Source organism: Nyctereutes procyonoides, unplaced genomic scaffold, assembly GCF_905146905.1.
Source record: "Nyctereutes procyonoides isolate TBG_1078 unplaced genomic scaffold, NYPRO_anot_genome, whole genome shotgun sequence".
Lineage (NCBI taxonomy): Eukaryota > Metazoa > Chordata > Mammalia > Carnivora > Canidae > Nyctereutes > Nyctereutes procyonoides.
The window spans coordinates 3,596,584-3,614,353 of NW_026575043.1; the positions used below are offsets into that span (position 1 = coordinate 3,596,584).

The following is a 17,770-nucleotide window of genomic DNA, read 5'->3' on the forward strand; positions in this document are numbered from 1 at the left end:
TCCTCCCCTCCCCTCCGCCGTCAGTGCCAGGCCCTCCCGTCTTTCTCCTCGCTCCTCCCGCTCTCTCCGTCTCTCGCCGCCGCCTCCTTCGCGTCCTTCCGTCCGCCGCCGCCCGGGGCGCCGAGCCAGACTATGGGTCCCAGGTGGGGGCTGAGCGGCGGCAGCAGCGCGGGCGGCCCGGTCACAGTGCGCACTGCAGCGGGGATGGAGGGGCTCAGTTGGCTGGTGGTGTTCTCTTGACATGGCTCCCGCCCGTGCCGCGAGCAGCGCTCCCGCCGCCGCCGCCGCCGCCGCCTCTGCCGCCGCCACCGCTCCGCCCGCAGGCTGCGGCTAGAGGGCCCGAACCCCACCCGAGAGTCGGTCCGTGAGTCCCGGCGTCCGCGGGCACAGGGAGGGGCCTCCCCGCCGCCTCAGCGCCGCCCGCTGCCCCTCGGGGAAGCCGACTGATGACCCCACCTTAAAACTATCCAAATTCGGGAAACATGGTCTGTTCCACGTGAGAGCGAGCTCAGCCAGAGTCCGGGAACTTCAGGGTTTGGGTTTGGGGTTTGGGGTTTTTTTTTTGTGTGTGTGTGTGTGTGTCTGTGTGTGTGTGTGTCTATTTTTGAAGGGGGGGTGGGCTGGGCGTACTCTAAAAAAAGTAATATTAACAAAACTATTTTTTTTCTTCCCACTGATCCTTCCCATTTACCCTCTCCCGCCGCCTCTATCCGGGCGGGAGTTGTTTCCACGATGAAATGAGTGAAAACCTGAGTGATCCTGTGTCTCCCGTGGTGCGAGTGAGTCGCTGCCGCTGAAGGCAGAGGGCGGGGGTGGGGCCTGGGGGGTGGAAGGCAGGTGGTCCCCGGGCGCTCGCGGCCTGGGCTCGGGATCTGGGAGGAGGACCCGCCACCTCGGCCCCAGCAATGCTCGCAGGAAGATAAGGCGCCCCCCTCCCGCGGCCGTGAACGGGGGCGGATTCCCAGGGAAGGCTCCCCCGGGGGAATGTAGGACTCCCTGCAAAGCTGGGGGTGTTGGGATCCCGGGCGTTCACCAGGTCTCGCCACAGAGCCCGAATAGCTACCGTATCGGATCAGAGCCCCCCGTTCTCTCTGCCATCATGATTTTCCATGGCAGCAGCACTAGCAGCCGCCTGAGGGTGAAAATGTGGGTGATGGGGAGGCTGGTCATGACTCCGCTGTTTTTTCTCATGGCTCCTTTGGGCAACAGCTGTCCGCCCCCAGTATACACTGTAGTTGATTGCAGGGAAACCCTGTACCTCTCCCCTTCTGTCTCTACCGATTTTGCACTTTTCTCTTTGCTCACCACCAAGTGTAATCAATAACAAGCACTGACAATACATAGCAATAGTGAAATCTGAGATAACTTAATTAATTAGGTACTACAGCCATGGATCTGGCTGGGTAAAATCCAATTGGATATTTCAGTTTCATTCACCTACCCTGTTTTCGTGTTTTTGGGGGGGGGGGGTTGGGTTTTTTTTTTTTTCTTCTTCTTCTTCTTTTCCCCTTTTCTTTGTAATTCTTTTTATTTGGGTATTTGGAAAGCAGGGATCATCACACTTCCCATCCCCCTCCTTCCTTTTCATAATCCCTTCTCTAAAGAGGGGGCAAAAATCCGGATGGATTTTAAGGATTGGACTGGTGTCAGCTGTGTTTTATTGCACACTTAAATCCTGATAATAGGCTATTCATTTCCCCCAAAAGCCTTTACTTTGGCATTTAAGCCAAATGTGTTTTCTAAAAAGTTAGTTCCAAGTATTTTCTCCTCTTTCTTTCCTTTCTCCCCTTCCTTTTTCCCATAACCCCAGACGTCATTGTCCAAACATGACTGGACACCAGCTTTTGTTTCTTGACCCTGTAATATGACAGTCTGCTAATATTGCCAGAAGGTGCAGTTTTTGGGCTATGGTCGTATGGTCGTGATTTTAGCTATTCAATCATATTAGCAGGAAAAAAAAATGACTTGTTTCTGTTGTACTTGAGTCTTAAGAAAAAGTGCCCATAGTTTAGTGACAATTTCCAAAGGCTTTAGTACCACCTGTATTTCAAAATGGGGGACCCAAACTCCCGGAAGAAACAAGCTCTGAACAGACTACGTGCTCAGCTTAGAAAGAAAAAAGAATCTCTAGCTGACCAGTTTGACTTCAAGATGTATATTGCCTTTGTATTCAAGGAGAAGGTAATTTGAAATTCTTAATGTGACTTAGCACAAGTGATTTTTGTAAGTGTCTGTTAATTTGTTAGCCGTAAATAATTGCGTATTAGGTTAAAGAGTGGTTGACACCAGTGTATGTATGTGCCTTAACTTAAATCCTCCTGGGTGGTTCCCTGCACGTGTGGCTGCAGGATGATGACCAATGGAAGGCTTGAGTGCTCCTTGGTTTGGAGATGCTCTAAAGCTCCGCAAGGTCCTTTTGTAGTTAGCCGGGGGTGAGCAACACTGAAACTGATTTGTATTTCACAATAAAGTGCACTTATGTGGAGTTACATAGAGAACATGATAGCTGAATTTAAAGATGGTCTTAAGTGGGGTATTTGAGAGTGGTGAATCAGAATTGAAATCTTTATATGCTAAAAGTAGTTTGTTCAATTTCACACCAAAGGTACCTTTTCTCATGGTACATTTGATGAAATACAGCACACTTTAATTTTTAGGAACAGAAAATGGCTAATTTGTGTTTAGAAGTGCAATTCGTTAAAATTCAAAGGACCTGAAAAGGAAATTTAAATTTGGAGGGGGCTGGTGAACATATTCGGAAGTAACGCCGCAGTTATAAATAGCAAATAGTTGTGAGTAGTCAAGGAGAACAGGATCAAAGCAGTATTTTTTGTGCAACTTAAAATGGACAGTTTCTTCAGTGATCTCTGGCATGAGATAAGGTTATGAATGTAAGGAAATACTACTTTGATTTTTGCACTTAGGTGGTGAGCTAATTTCAGATTAGAAATCTATTCTTCATGTGGCACGTGCTTAGTGTTTGGAAGTTTCCCGGGCATGGGCATTTTCCCAACTCGTAACTTAAAGGTTATTAGTACAGGCATACCTTGGTTTTATTCACTCTATTGTGCCTCATGGATATTTTGTTTTTTCTAAATTGAAGGTTTATGGCAACCCTGGGTTGAGTAAGTCCCATCAGTGTCATTTTCCAGCAGTATTTGCTCACTTCATGTCTCTGGGTCACTTTTTGGTAATTCTTGATGTTTTAGGCTTTTTTTTATTAATCTATTTGTTACAGTGACTTACCAGTTTTTACAACTTGCTGAAATCATATGGTGGTTAACATTTTTTAGCATTATTTTTCAACTAAGATATGTACATTGTTTTTTTGGACCTAATGCTTGTGCACTTAATGGGCTAAAATGTAGTGTAAACATAATTTTTATATGCACTGGGAAACCAAAGAATTAATTCAACTCGCTTTACTGTGATACTTGTTTCATTGCTGTGGTCAGGAACTCAACCCGTGATATCTCCAAGGTATGCCTGTATTTAAGAATGCGCTTGGCTGCTTGAGTGTAGCTTTGTAAAGTGGTTTCAAAGTGGTTTTGAAGTGATTATCCCAAGTTTGGGTAGTACTAAGGATTTACTTCTCCATTTTGTCTTCTTTAATATGCTGACCGCAGAAGTGTTAAGATCAGATTTCAATTGGAGATACTATAATGAAGTTCACTAGAAATCTAAGACATAGGTGGTGAAATTAGTTCTTTAATATATAAGATGCCTCAAGTTGTATCATCTAGTTCTTTAACACCATAAAATCCCATTTTTACTCTGAATGGATAGTACCCAGGCAATTGTCCTGAGTAGTTCATGGATTTTACAACCTAAATTGATGAGCACTTGGTCACAACTAAATTTGAAACTCAATTTGATAGACTTTTTTTTTTTTTCTTGTTTCATATATTGACAGCTGTTATGTAATATCTAAAAGGAGTAATGGAACTTGACCCTTTTAAGGAGTTAAACTGAATTTGTACAACTGTTTTTAAACTGCTGAGATTTAATTTTAGCTGTATGTAGAATCAGTTAAATAAAACTACATCAAGAGTAAATCACTTTTTATTTTTTTAAATGTTAAGTATGTCTAGTGTTTGTTTCTCATAGTATTTAAGATACACTGTATAAGTTACATGTTATAGATACCATAATACTATGAAGCCATGCAGTAAAACATTCTGATGATAGCCTGTTTTTGTGTGCTTGGGGAAAGAACAGAACGATCCACCTATTTGAAAATATGCACAGAAATTACTTGAGTTGATAATTTTGCTGAGTTAGAATAAAGGTACATGACATTGTAATATGAACTGGGTGTTAAAAGACTGCACTACAGGTGAGTTAATACATCTTCTCCCTCCCCCCCCCCTTTTTTAGAAGAAAAAATCAGCACTTTTTGAAGTGTCTGAGGTTATACCAGTTATGACAAATAATTATGAAGAAAATATCCTGAAAGGTGTGCGAGACTCCAGCTATTCCTTGGAAAGTTCCATAGAGCTTTTACAGAAGGATGTGGTACAGCTCCATGCTCCTCGATACCAGTCTATGAGAAGGGTAAGTTCTGTTTTTCACTCTTGATTTGGTAAGTTTTTGTGATTTAAACTTGCGTTTTCCCTCTAAGTATGGGTAGTTACTGTGGTCACAAGTCTTAAAAAGTTGACTTCAGGGTGCCTGGGTGGCTTAGTCAGTTAAACAGTTGGGTTCAGCTCAGGTCTAAATTCTTTAAAAGAAAAAAAAAAAGTTCAGATAAAATATGGATATTTTTATGTGTGGTATTCTGATAATGTTGTATATTATTGCTGGGAATATTTTACTGTTCATTGTATTTTTCATTTTGGGGAGAGAACTAACAACATGTTCCTTATAAGAAATTTAAAGTGGAAGGAATTACTGCTCCCCAACCTCTAACTTTTGGAAGTTAACACGAACATACTTGAACCAAGAGATCCCCACAATTACTGGGATTGGGGAAGGCTAGAGATAACAATGTACTGGTCCAAAAGAGGTTTATTGGCCTTTGAAAATTAATTGACTGGACTGTGATAATAAGGAACAGGAATGGAGAAAATAGTTTTCTGTAAGTATATAATAAAAATAGCACTTAAGCTGTAATAAGAACATGTTTAATATTAGATTCAAGACACCTTTACTTAAATATTAACGAGATTCTGGTTTAAAAAAATGGAAATAAAAATACAAGGACTTAACAAGAAAAATCAGTTGAAGTTTTCACCATGTGCTGATTAATTTAGGTCGTGGTGTGAGGAACATTGGACTGGGTGACTGTAGGTGAACCCTATAAGATAAAAATTAGAATTAGGCCATGAGCTATTCAGATTGTAGACTGTCCTATTACTATTACCTCTTGATGTATAAAATGATACATAGTAGATCTTTTGTATTTATGAAATGTTTCTATAATCACACCTGTAATCTGTGGCATTGCATGTTACAGCTTTGTTTCTTTGAAAGTAATTTTTTTTTAATTCTTTTATAGGATGTAATTGGCTGTACTCAGGAGATGGATTTCATTCTTTGGCCTCGGAATGATATTGAAAAAATTGTCTGTCTCCTGTTTTCTAGGTGGAAGGAATCTGATGAGCCTTTTAGGCCTGTTCAGGTATTTTTTTCTAAGTGTAGTGTGCACTCAGTAAAAACTCCTGGAATAGGGCCTAAGTTAAGAAAATTTTTTGGAATATGCATTGTTCTAATCAGTTTTACTTCATGAGTTGCTCCCCTCTGTTTGAATATTGTGATGTGAGAGGAGAAAGGACTTGGGTGACATCTCTTGAGAATGAGGTGGTCCTAACTACCCTAATGTGTCTTTCTTTAAAATTATGGCCGGGAAAAATAAAACAAAATTACGGCCAGAGAAAATCTTTCAGGTAGATATTTGTTGATTTGTAGAGGGGCCTAAGAATGAACTTTAGATCTGTACCCCACACACTCCTGAAATAATATACTTAGTTACCTGGTTTTCAGAGGAATGTAATCTAAGAAATGGGTTAAAAAACCCTTTAAAAAAAACAAAAAAACAAAAAACAAAAACAACTTTTTCAAGGGGCACCTCAGTGACTCAGTTAAACGTCTGCCTTCACCTCAGGTAATGATCCCAGGGTCCTGGGATTGAGTCCCACATCAGGCTCTCTGCTCAGTGGGGAGCCTGCTTCTCCCTCTGCCACTCGCCCAACTCATGCTCACTCGCTCAACTCATGCTCACTCGCTCGTTCTCTCAAATAAAATCTTAAAGAAAGCAACCCCTTTTCAAAAGTAGAGTTGTGTATAAAACTATTCAGGAGAGACTGGGTGGTTCAGTGGTTGAGCATCTGCTTTTGGCTCAGATCATGATCCTGGGATCAAGACCCACATCGGGCTCCCTGCAGGGAACCTGCTCCTCCCTCTGCCTGTGTCTCTGCCTGTCTCTCTTGAATAAATAAAATCTTTAAAATAAATACACACACACACATATATATAGGAAAAGTAAATCTGGTAGTGATTAAGTAGTCTTCCTTGACGTTGTGCTAACTTTTATCACTGATGTACTAGAAAATTTCTGGTTTTTAGAGCATTTACCCAAATATCAGTGATCATAATTTTATTTATAGTATTTTTATATGCACAGGAGAAAGTACAATATCATTTGCCACAATGTTATGGTTAGTTCTAAGTCAAGTATAGCTATGACTTGTTTTCTTTATTGTACATATATACATATATTTTATAACTTGACATTGACTGTACTTTACAATTAGAAACCTAAATAACGACATTTAAAAACTCATTTTAAGCCTCCTAAATACTAGAATGCCTATTTTAGGCTAATTGGTTAGAAACATGAAAATTACTACTGAAAAAATTTTGCATTCATCTATTACTATGAAGCATCTTTATGGTGCTTTTGTGTATGATAGACAAGTTGGTGTACTGCCCCTTTTCCATGGTAATGTTCCTGCACATCAGCTCAAATAAATTATTGTTCCTTTTTCTAAGATTCCACTTGACAGAAAAAAGTTCTAAGGATAACATATGGCCTAAATATAGGTAAACGTATTATATGTCTTCCTTTAGTGGACGATATCTGACTCATGTGAACTTGTTGGGAGAATATGAGTCGGATATAAAAAGGAGGAGGACAGGGATGCCTGAGTGGCTGGCTCAGTGGTTGGTTGAGCGTCTACCTTCGCCTAGAGCGTGATCCTGGAGTCCTGGGATCAAGTCCCCCATCAGGCTCCCTGCATGGAGCCTGCCTCACCCTCTGCCTATGTTTCTGCCTTCTGTCTCTCTGTGTCTCATGAATAAATAAATAAAATCTTAAAAGTAGGAAGACAGGAATGTTAAGGCATGTTTATGGTTATCAGAGCAGGTCTTGCATCTCAACTGTAACTGCTCTCCAGGAGCACTGGTAGGAGAGAGAGATATATATATTTGTATTGTATACAATACAATACAATTGTACACAATACATGTACTACAGTACATATAGTGTACATGTATATTTATATTATGCATAAATATATATTTATTTTTCATATATTTGCTATTGGAAAAATTTGGTCTGTTTCTCATATTTTTTAAAATTTCTAATACTTGGGCAGCCCTGGTGATGCAGCGGTTTGGCGCCGCCTGCAGCCTGGGGTGTGATCCTGGAGACCAGGGATTGAGTCCCACATCCGGCTCTCGGCATGGAGCCTGCTTCTCCCTCTGCCTGTGTCTCTGCCTTTCTCTCTCTCTCTCTCTCTCTCTCACTCTCACTCTCACTCTCACTCTTTGTCTATGTCTATCATAAATAAATAAATCTAAAAAAAATAAAATAAATGAGTATCCTAAATGAGAAGCTTTAAAGATAAATAACATAGTTCTTAAGATAAATGAGAAAAGGAAAGGTAAACTAACTTGAAAAGCTTTTTTTTTTTTTTTTAATTAAGGCATTTGGAAATCTGAATAGTAATGAGATTTAGTTGGAACCAGAGTACAGGTTGTTTTTCAATAGTTTCTGCTATATTCACAGTTACTATGAAGTGCTGGGAGGTGCTGTTAAAGTATCTTTTTCCTCTTTGTCCCTAAATTCTCTTGCTGCAGGTTAGTTATTCATCACACTACTCAAATATTTTGTTATTTTTGGACATTACTTTCATGCCACTTAATAGTTTTCTTTTTGGTGTGGACTGTTCCTTCCTAAATCAATTCCTTCCCACCTTTGGTGTGGACTGTTCCTTCCCAAATTCAATAGAGAGACAGCACATGAGCAGAAGCAGAGGCAGAGAGTGAGGGACAAGCAGACTCCCCGATGAGCATGGAGCAGAGCCCAATCCTGGGGCTGGATCCCAGGACCTTGAGATCAGGACCTGAGCCAAAAGCAGACACTTCACCCACAGGGCCAACCAGATAGGCTCCCTGCACAGTATTTGTTTTTGATACATTAGTGTTTATGTTGGTCTTTTTCTGGGAATGGCATTTCCCAGACTACCTTTTCTTAGTAAAGAAAGAGGACAGGGAAAAATCACTGTCCTCTTTCAAGACCCAATCCAGAATCACCTGCTACTTCTGCCCACAATACCCACGGGCTAGTTATCTCTCCCTTCTTCACATGGCACTTTGAAGATAAGAATCCATTTTAGAGTTATACAGATAACCACATTCTTATTCTAAGAAAGCTATGAAGCAAGTTAGGTTTTATATTTGCAAGTGCTTGTCTTTTTGAGCAGTATAAGAGCCCCTTAGGTGGAATAACTACTCATATTTTTCAGTATCTAATAACATGCATTTCATATACTAAGAGTTCAGTAAACATTTGAATTTGTGCAGAGATAGAGTTGAATATCGTATTTACACAATCCTATGTAGGGTAGCTTAGCTTATGTTAGCTTAGGTTATGGCTTATAAGAAAAGTTGGGTGCTAAAATTCTAGATGTCAAGAACTAATGATTTTTTCCATGTTGGTGATTCCTATAACAGAAGAATGAAAACTGCCTGAATCAAATGGACTAACAATTTTTTTAAATAATTCAACATTATCTAAATATAAGATTCTTTAAGGTTTCTGTTTCTTTTTTTTTTTTTTTTAGAAAGATTTTATTTATTTATTCATGAGAGACAGAGAGAGAGAGGCAGAGACACAGGGGGAGGGAGAAGCGGGCTCCTTGCGGGGGACCCGACGTGGGACTCTATCCCGGGTCTCCAGGATCATGCCCCTGACTGAAGGCAGACACTCAACCACTGAGCCACCTAGGCATCCCAAGGTTTCTGTTTCTTGAATTCTCCACTAGCTTAGTCATTTCACCCAGCATTTGGTCTCCACAGACATTCTGTGAGAGGTTAGAGTTGATCTTCCTCATGTTCTTCATAACTTAAAATTTTTTTATTTTTAATTTTTTAAATATTTTTTTATTTATTCATTCATGATAGATGTAGAGAGAGAGAGAGAGGCAGAGACACAGGCAGAGGGAGAAGCAGGCTTCATGCCAGGAGCTCAATGCGGGACTCGATCCCGGGACTCCAGGATCACGCCCTGGGCCAAAGGCAGGTGCTAAACCGCTGAGCCACCCAGGGATCCCCCTTAAAACTTTTGTAATCTGGAAAACATCCACATGACATTTCCAAAAATTGCGAGGATTTTTTTTTTTTTTTGAGAGTTTATTCATGAGAGGCAGAGACATAGGCAGAGGGGGAAGCAGGCTCCCTGCAAGGAGCCCGATGTGGGACTTGATCCCAGGACCCTGGGATCACGACCTGAGCCAAAGGCAAATGCTCAACCAGTTTCATATATCCTCAAGCTCATCTGTGTGAGGACTGGAACTGTATTTCCGGTGTGGGCTTTACATTGCATGTAATCCTCTTCACCGTCCTAATGGGCTAGAACCCATTTGTTTTATAGGCGAGGAAGCTGAAGTTTGGTAAAGTAGGGAAGATATGTACAAGGTCACATAAGTAGTGAGATGTGCAGCTGAGATTGGAATATATTTCTTTATAAAAGCCATCCATAGTGTGTGTTCTTTGTAATTGAAAGGAGAGATATGTCATTGGGCTTAATTAAAGTACTAACTTGGGAGTTTTGAGTCAGATTTGAAAATCTCATTTTAGGGGCATCTGCTTGACTCAGTCGGTTAAAGACCCAATGCCTAATTTCAGCTCCTATCATGATCTCAGTTGTGAGATTGAACTCTGCACTCAGGGCGTCGTCTTGCGATTCTCTCCTCTCCTTCACCCTACCCCATGCACAGTGTGTGTGCACCCCCCCCCCCCAAATGTTTTATAAAATTTGGCATAAAATCATTGAGAACTAGGATCTCGTCACTGGTGCAGTTTTTGTTGAAGGTCAAACTCTGTAGTGGAGTACTATCCACTAGAACTTTTCTGTGATGGAGTATAACTCAATAGACTGTTCAGAATGGTGGTCACTGGTAACATTGGATTATTGAGCATTTGAAATGTGGCTAGCTTGATTGATTGATTGATTTATTTATTCATGATAGACATAGAGAGGCAGGCAGAGGGAGAAGCAGGCTCCATGCTGGGAGCCCGACATGGGACTCAGTTCCAGGACTCGAGGATCATGCCTTGGGCCAGAGGCAGGCACTGAACCGCTGAGCCACCCAGGGATCCCCCTGGCTAACTTTAAAAACTGAATTTTAGGGCACCCTGGGTGGCTCAGCGGTTTAGCACCACCTTCAGCCCAGGCCTGATCCTGGAGACCCGGGATTGAGTCCCATGTCAGGCTCCCTGCATGGAGCCTGTTTCTCCCTCTGCCTGTGTCTCTGTCCCCGCCCCCCATAAATAATGAATGAATGAATGAATCTTTAAAAAAAATAATTGAATTTTTAAACTGCATTGATTGAATTAAAATTAAGACTGCCTTATTGGACTGCCATATTGGACACCCTATATGCATACGGCTGCAGTAGATGTTTCAGGTAGGTAATGTCTTTGTAGTTACATGTAAACTTATTTCTTAATTAGGCCAAATTTGAGTTTCATCACGGTGACTATGAGAAACAGTTTCTGCATGTACTGAGCCGCAAGGACAAGACTGGAATTGTTGTCAACAATCCTAACCAGTCAGTGTTTCTCTTCATTGACAGACAGCACTTGCAGGTAAGCTTTGTTTAACTACTTAATAGCTTATTTAAAAAGCTTATTCATTAGCAAACTGCTTTCTATATATCTTAATTAATTCTGTTTTGCCACTTCAACATTGCATTATTTTTGAAGTTACTTAAAAATCAAACAGATACCACCTTAGAACAGTGGTTCCCAAACTTTGATGCATATTAGAACTACTGGGAGCTTTTAAAAGTCATGATTCCAGTCTGCAGTAGAATTTAAGAAATGCTGCTGTAGAGCTTTTCTTTGTAAAATATAGTCAACAGATGATAACAGATTCTTAAATATGTAGAATCGGAGGCTCTACTCCAGTCCTACTCAGAGAATCTTAGGTTTTGAACAAAATCCTTAGGTGACTAGTAACACATAATTGGAGAAGCTTTGGCCCTAGACCTTTTAAATAAAAATCTAAAGGGATGAAGTATTTAAAAGATCCACATGTGTGGGGTTTTTTTGTTTTTTGTTTTTAAGATTTTATTTATTTATTTATGAGAGACACCGAGAGAGAGAGGCAGAGACATAGGCAGAGGGAGAAGCAGGCTCCACCACTCAGGGAGCCTGATGTGGGACTCGATCCTGGGACTCCAGGATCATGCCCTGGGCTGAAGGCAGGTGCTAAGCCACTGAGCCACCCAGGCGTCCCATAAAAGATGCACATGTGTTTAAAACAAGCACTTCCAATTTAAGCAATCCAGGTATTCCAGATTATTTATTCTCTAGAACATTATTTTCATCAACCTAAACCTGAATGTCCTCCCTTAAAATTTGTAAGATACCTTGTTATTAATCTTTAAAAATAGCATCATTTTAATTATCATTCATGCAACAAATCAGTGCCTACTTACTATGTGCCAGGCGCTGTGCAGCAGTGAACAAGACAAAAATTGTCTGTATGGTTTCCTACTCCACTGTGGGGGAGGCAATAGAGCAGTACTGTATGCCGTTGGACAGTGATGAGCGCTCAAAGGAAGTAGGTGTAGGATGCGTAAGCTTTTGGGTGTGAATTTTGATGGTGCCACCAGAGGAGGCCTCTCTGAGGAGGAGATTTAAGTAAAGACTTTTAGAAGAGTATTTGTGATACTAATTTTGCATAGTAAACAATGGGTTTATTTTTAGAGTCTGTGAGGTAGTAAAAAATACAAAGGTGAATCCTGCTGCTGCCTTGAAGGAGCTGAAGACCACTTGGCAAGATTACATACTGATTTTGTATCTTGTAAGAAAGTCTTAAGTACCTATAGTATTATAGGTACAAATAAGAGCTGTGAGAATTAACAGAAGAAAGTTAATTTCAGTGGAAGGATTTCATTAAACAAAAACCATGACTTGGTTGGGTTTGGGGGACTTTTTTTTTTTCCCATTTCTTCTTTACCTTAGCTCTCTTATGGTAGATATTTTTAATTTTTAATTACTTGTGTACTTTGAGTAATTTATTGAGATAATACTTAATAGCAGGCTATTGACTTATATTATGGAATCTACAACAGAGACTTAGTCCTAGAAGATTTAATAATGACAATGTATTAATGTAGAGACTTCATTTTCCTGCAAATATATAGATCAATAATATATAGAAATGACTGGTGACTTGAAGGAGTTACTTTGTTAAATAAGTAGTAAATTATCTCCTGTTTTAGATCAAGGTTGGATGTTTTCTGTGCTTTATGAAGCAAATAGCCTGAATCCTTTTAATGAGAAGAAAATTGTTAAGCTCATAAACTAAATTTGGGTGACCAGCAGTCTGTCTGGAATGCCTGGTTTTCTCACTGAAAGTCCCAAATCCTAGAAACCCCAGCCCCCTGGGCAAAGGGGGATAGCTGGTGTCACCCTCGTTATAGATGCATTTGGTCCTTCATGCCCGTCGGTCCCCCTTCTTTCAGGTTCTGTTCTTGATCTTCCTAAACCACAGATGTTGCCATATTTGCACCATAATCTAGAAGAATGAAGGCCCTGGTAGGAGAGTGGCAGCATAGCATATTACTAGTATGAGCTCATTTAACCCTCACAACAGTCTTGTGGAAGTGTAAGTCTCATTACTCCCACTTTGTAGGTGAAGAGATCAGAAAACTAAGGAACTTGATCAGGATCATCTAACAGAGACCTTGTGTCCATTATCATAACGTAAGGTGTATGAAAGAACTAGACCAAATGATAATTTTGGATGGGCAAGTGGTAGTGAGGCACAGGCCTAGAATCTGGATTCTCATCCACGTGCAGCCACCTACTAGCTGTGAAATCTCAGACCAGTTACTCCTGTGAGCATGTTCTTTGTTGAATAAATGATATTCATAAGGTGGTTGTAACATTGAAAATGGGAAAAAATGAAAAAATATTGTGCATAATGTATAAGTTCATTTACATGTATAGACTGCTTTTGCCCTTTTTTTAAAGAAGTGCTGTAGTGACAACTTGGAAGGCGGGCCTGGGGGGTAGCTTTCATTTTCCATTTACTAGTGATTTGTGAAGGCAGCTAGCACATCTGCTATGGCAGATGTAGTAGTAGTAGTAATGGTAATACTCTCGTTTTCTTCCAATCCTTTACCCCAGGTAATGCTTTAGGTCTTTTCTTTTTTTTTTTATCTATTTCTTTTCTCTAACTTCTGACCACATTTGTTGTCTTTTCTGTGTATAATTATGACTTCACGCCTCTATTTAGATCTATCTCTGTGAAGTGCCTTTAACTTTATTTCCCGTTGGCAAGTTGTCCATGGTTGACTTTCCAGACATTTAATTTTTTAAATAAATTCTCTAAACATTTATTTAGTTTATAATCATGTTTCTTTCTATATTTTATATGGCACAGTTTTGTCTTCCTGACTAGATTGAAGTCCCTATGGATTCAGACCATAATTAATTCCCTTGCTCTATATGCATTATTATTGTGTCCATGATTGCTTGATTCGGTGATGGGGGAGATTTTCACGTGACAATCTGTTGTTAAAAGTCTTACTAAGATTATTAAAATTATTCCCCTTCCAGACTCCAAAAAACAAAGCTACAATCTTCAAGTTATGCAGCATCTGCCTCTACCTGCCACAGGAACAGCTTACCCACTGGGCAGTTGGCACCATAGAGGATCACCTCCATCCCTACATGCCAGAATAGAGTGCTGACCAGCAAAATGGACAAGATCACAGAGTGCAGCAGCAGTTTTTTGTTTTCTTGTTTTCTTATACTTTATTCTTTCAGAATTTAAAGCAAATGGACTCATGCACAGAACACTATGCATTTTGAAACTTGTTCATCCTGGATTTTTTTTTTTTCCTTTTTGGTTATTCGTGTCTCAGAACTTAAAAAAAATTAGGTGTGTCTTCTGCACGGACTATGTGAAAGAAGATGCTTTGCATATTTGCTGCACTGCATCAGCATCTTACTAAAAATGTGAAAGGACTATTGTACACTGAAATGCTTAAATGTATCTGAAAGCACAAGGTGATACTCATTTTTGATGGTCTTTCCATTTGTGCTGGTTTTTGCCTCTTGACATCTGTCATCAGTTTTTAGAGGGTGAGAAGTGAATGTAAAAGATATAAATAACATTTTAAAAAAACTTAATAGCTTTGCTGTAATCACCGTTGTTCCAGAGCACTGTCAGATTCATTCTAATGACCAGAAGTGGTTGTTCAAAAAAAAAAAAAAAAGATACACAACCACAGGAAAGAATTCTTAAATGAAAGGAAAAAAAAAAGCATCTCATTGTAGGCATTCTTGCCTCATGTTTTACTGGGCCATGTTTGTTTCCTGGTACTCATAAATGTATTTTATTTCCAGATCTCTTTCCCTAAGTTGCTGTTAGGAGAGTATTCTGCTGAATGTGGATACAGTTTATACACATTAAAACAGACCTGGAGTCTGAGGTAGCTAAAGCAGCTATAAAACTGAGAAATTCATAGCTGCAGAAACCATGATAGATGAAGGATTTTTCTTTTTGGTTTTAAAGAGATTTTTATTACAAAGAAAACCCAGTGAATTGTGCAGAAAATACTGGTTTCTACCCTATCCTAAAGGAAAACTTGAGGGTTTTTTGGAGTAGAAAAAAGTTACTTTCTACCCTATCCTAAAGGAAAACTTGAGGGTTTTTTGGAGTAGAAAAAAGTTACTAAAGTTGGGATCTTTAAATTGTTTAAAAACCATTCACTGTCAAAGCTCTAAAAGCAGAACTCACTTGTGCAATGAACATAAGGAAAGACTACTGTATAGTTTTTTGGGTTTTTGTTCTTGTTTTTTTTTTTTTTTCTTTTTAATGAAGAAAAGCTTTGCTTAAGGGTTGCATACTTTTATGGAGTAAATCTGAATGATCCTACTCCTTTGGAGTAAAACTTAGTGCTTACTGGTTTCCAATTGTATTTAGCTTCTGGTTGGAATTTGAAAAAATGAAAACCTAAATAAAATAGGTGAAAGTTCCCTGACTATTCAGGTGAATACACAAAACTTGAAGTGGTAACTTCTTTTTTCCAAGTTACTGGGTAGGATGACCCTGGGGGTTATTTTACAGGTTATATTTTACAGTCTAGTTACACAGCAAACTTAGGACAAAATATGGTAGATGGGTTTGTAATTCAAGGAATAGGAATCAAAAAGACATTTTGTCAGCTTTAGCAGTTATCAGGTTGGTCTTGTTCCTTGCTTCATGGAAAAGAAAAATAGATTTTTTAAAGCAGGCTCCACATGCAACATGGGGCTCTTAACTCACAACCCTGAGGTCAAGAGTCGCATGTTTGACTGAGCCAGCCAGGTGTCCCAGAAAAATAATATATTTTTAAAATATTTTATTTATTCATGAGACAGGCAGAGACATAGGTGGAGGGAGAAGCAGGCTCCGTACAGGGACCCTGGGGTCACGCTCTAAGCCAAAGGCAGACGCTCAACTACTGAGCCACGAGGCATTCTCCCAGAAAAATACTTTTTTTTTTTTATCCCACCCCCCCACCGAAAAATATTCTTAATTTCAAAATGCTTTCACAGATTTTCTCAGTTGAAAATTAGAATCTTTTGGGCAGCCTGGGTGGCTCAGCGGTTTAGCATCGCCTTCAGCCCAGGGTGTGATCCTGGAGACCCCAGATGGAGACCCGGGATCCAGCCCCACGTCGAGCTCCCTTCATGGAGCCTGCTTCTCCCCCTGCCTGTGTCTCTGCCTCTCTCGCCTCTCTCTCTCTGTGTGTGTCTCTCATGAATAAATAAAATCTTGTAAAAAAAAATTAGAATCTCTTTGAACAAATGGTTTCGAATGTCTCATGATTGGGTCCTATTCAAAGATCGGGACTGCCAACAGTCCTGAGTGCAAAGAGCAAGTTTTTATTTTAGAATAAATTTAGAAAAGTTTTAACAAAGTTCTGTATAACCTTTACCCACATTTTTTCCCAGTTTTTCTATGTGTGTATATATATATATTTTTAAAGATTTTATTTATTCGTGAGAGAGAGGCAGAGACACAGGCAGAAAGAGAAGCAGGCTCCATGCAGGGAGCCTGACATGGGACTTGATCCTGGGACTCCAGGATCATGTCCTGGGCCGAAGGCAGGTGCTAAACCGCCAGGGATCCCCTGTACATCTCTTGAATCATTTGTTTGGTACATACATCATGTATACATCTTTACTCCTTGGCCCCTAGTACTTGCCCCCTAGTCCCAAGCACGGGGCTATTCTGGCATAACCACAGTAAAGTTACCGAATCCAGGAAATGTAATGGTGATATTCCTTAATCTGTCATTGATATTCCAGTTTTGTTCATCATCCTAAATACCGCTTTTATTTTTTTAAGATTTATTTATTCATGAGAGACACAGACTGAGAGAGAAGCAGGCTCCTTGCAGGGAGCCTGATGGGGGACTTGATCCGGATTCCGGATCACGACCTGAGCCGAAGGCAGATGCTCAGTCACTGAACCACCCAGGCGTCCCAATACCCTGTTTTTAATTTAAAACCCACCCCACCAACGGTCCACTACAGGACTGTTGGCATTTAGCTGTCAAATCTCTAGTCTCTAATCTGGCCTTTGTTTTGGACCCTGACATTTTTTGAAGAGTAGGCTAATTTTTTAAAATAGTATTCCTCATTTTGCATCTGAATGATGCTTCTTCGTGGTTGAATTTGGGATTATGCACTCTGGCCAGCACCCAATTCATGTAACCTCACTCCCTTCTCCAGTTAATATCCAGAAATGCACTGTCAATTTGCTCTTGGTATGAATTTTGACTGGTCGAGGTGGTGTCTTGTTTCTGAATCGTATAGTGACTTTTTTTCCCCTGTAACTAAGAAGCAATCTGGGAAACAACATGGAAATGCTCTGTTCTTTATTGGGACCACCAGTGATTTTTGAGTTTTGGCTGTGACCAATGTTTACTATGATAGTTGCAAAATATCTATTCCTCCCCACCACATTTAGCAGCATTCTGTCATGAGGAAGAGCCCTCCTGTCTCTGCCCTATAACATCTACCTAAATGATAACACGTGCACAGTTCGCATGCCTCAACTATTTTCTTGAACACTTGCTTACTTTGAAGCACAAAATATGTTAATGTCAATTTCCCCAATGCCAGTTCCCCAGTCCTTGCATCAGCTATTTTCTCCAAGAAGCCCAGGTTCCTTTTGGAGGGAGATATTAGAAATTAAGAACTAGATGCCAGTCCTACATGCTCAATGCTACTAGGAAGTCTACTTCTAACAGAGCAC

At 40.1% G+C, this 17,770-nt stretch overlaps 1 protein-coding gene across 2 annotated transcripts; it reads left to right on the top strand.

Moving 5' to 3' along the window:
• Positions 1-629: 629 nt before the first annotated feature.
• On the top strand, positions 630-15,528 carry CUNH6orf62 (chromosome unknown C6orf62 homolog). 2 transcript variants are annotated; one of them, XM_055323323.1, is made up of 5 exons: positions 630-779; positions 4,378-4,554; positions 5,498-5,620; positions 10,957-11,091; positions 14,077-15,528. In XM_055323323.1, exons 1-5 carry the CDS (start codon positions 738-740, stop codon positions 14,200-14,202), a joined length of 603 nt encoding a protein of 200 aa, XP_055179298.1. In that variant the 5' UTR covers positions 630-737; the 3' UTR covers positions 14,203-15,528. The 2 variants fall into 2 exon arrangements, with proteins under 2 accessions (XP_055179298.1, XP_055179297.1); XM_055323322.1 differs by lacking the exon at positions 630-779 and adding an exon at positions 813-2,181.
• Positions 15,529-17,770: the final 2,242 nt, after the last annotated feature.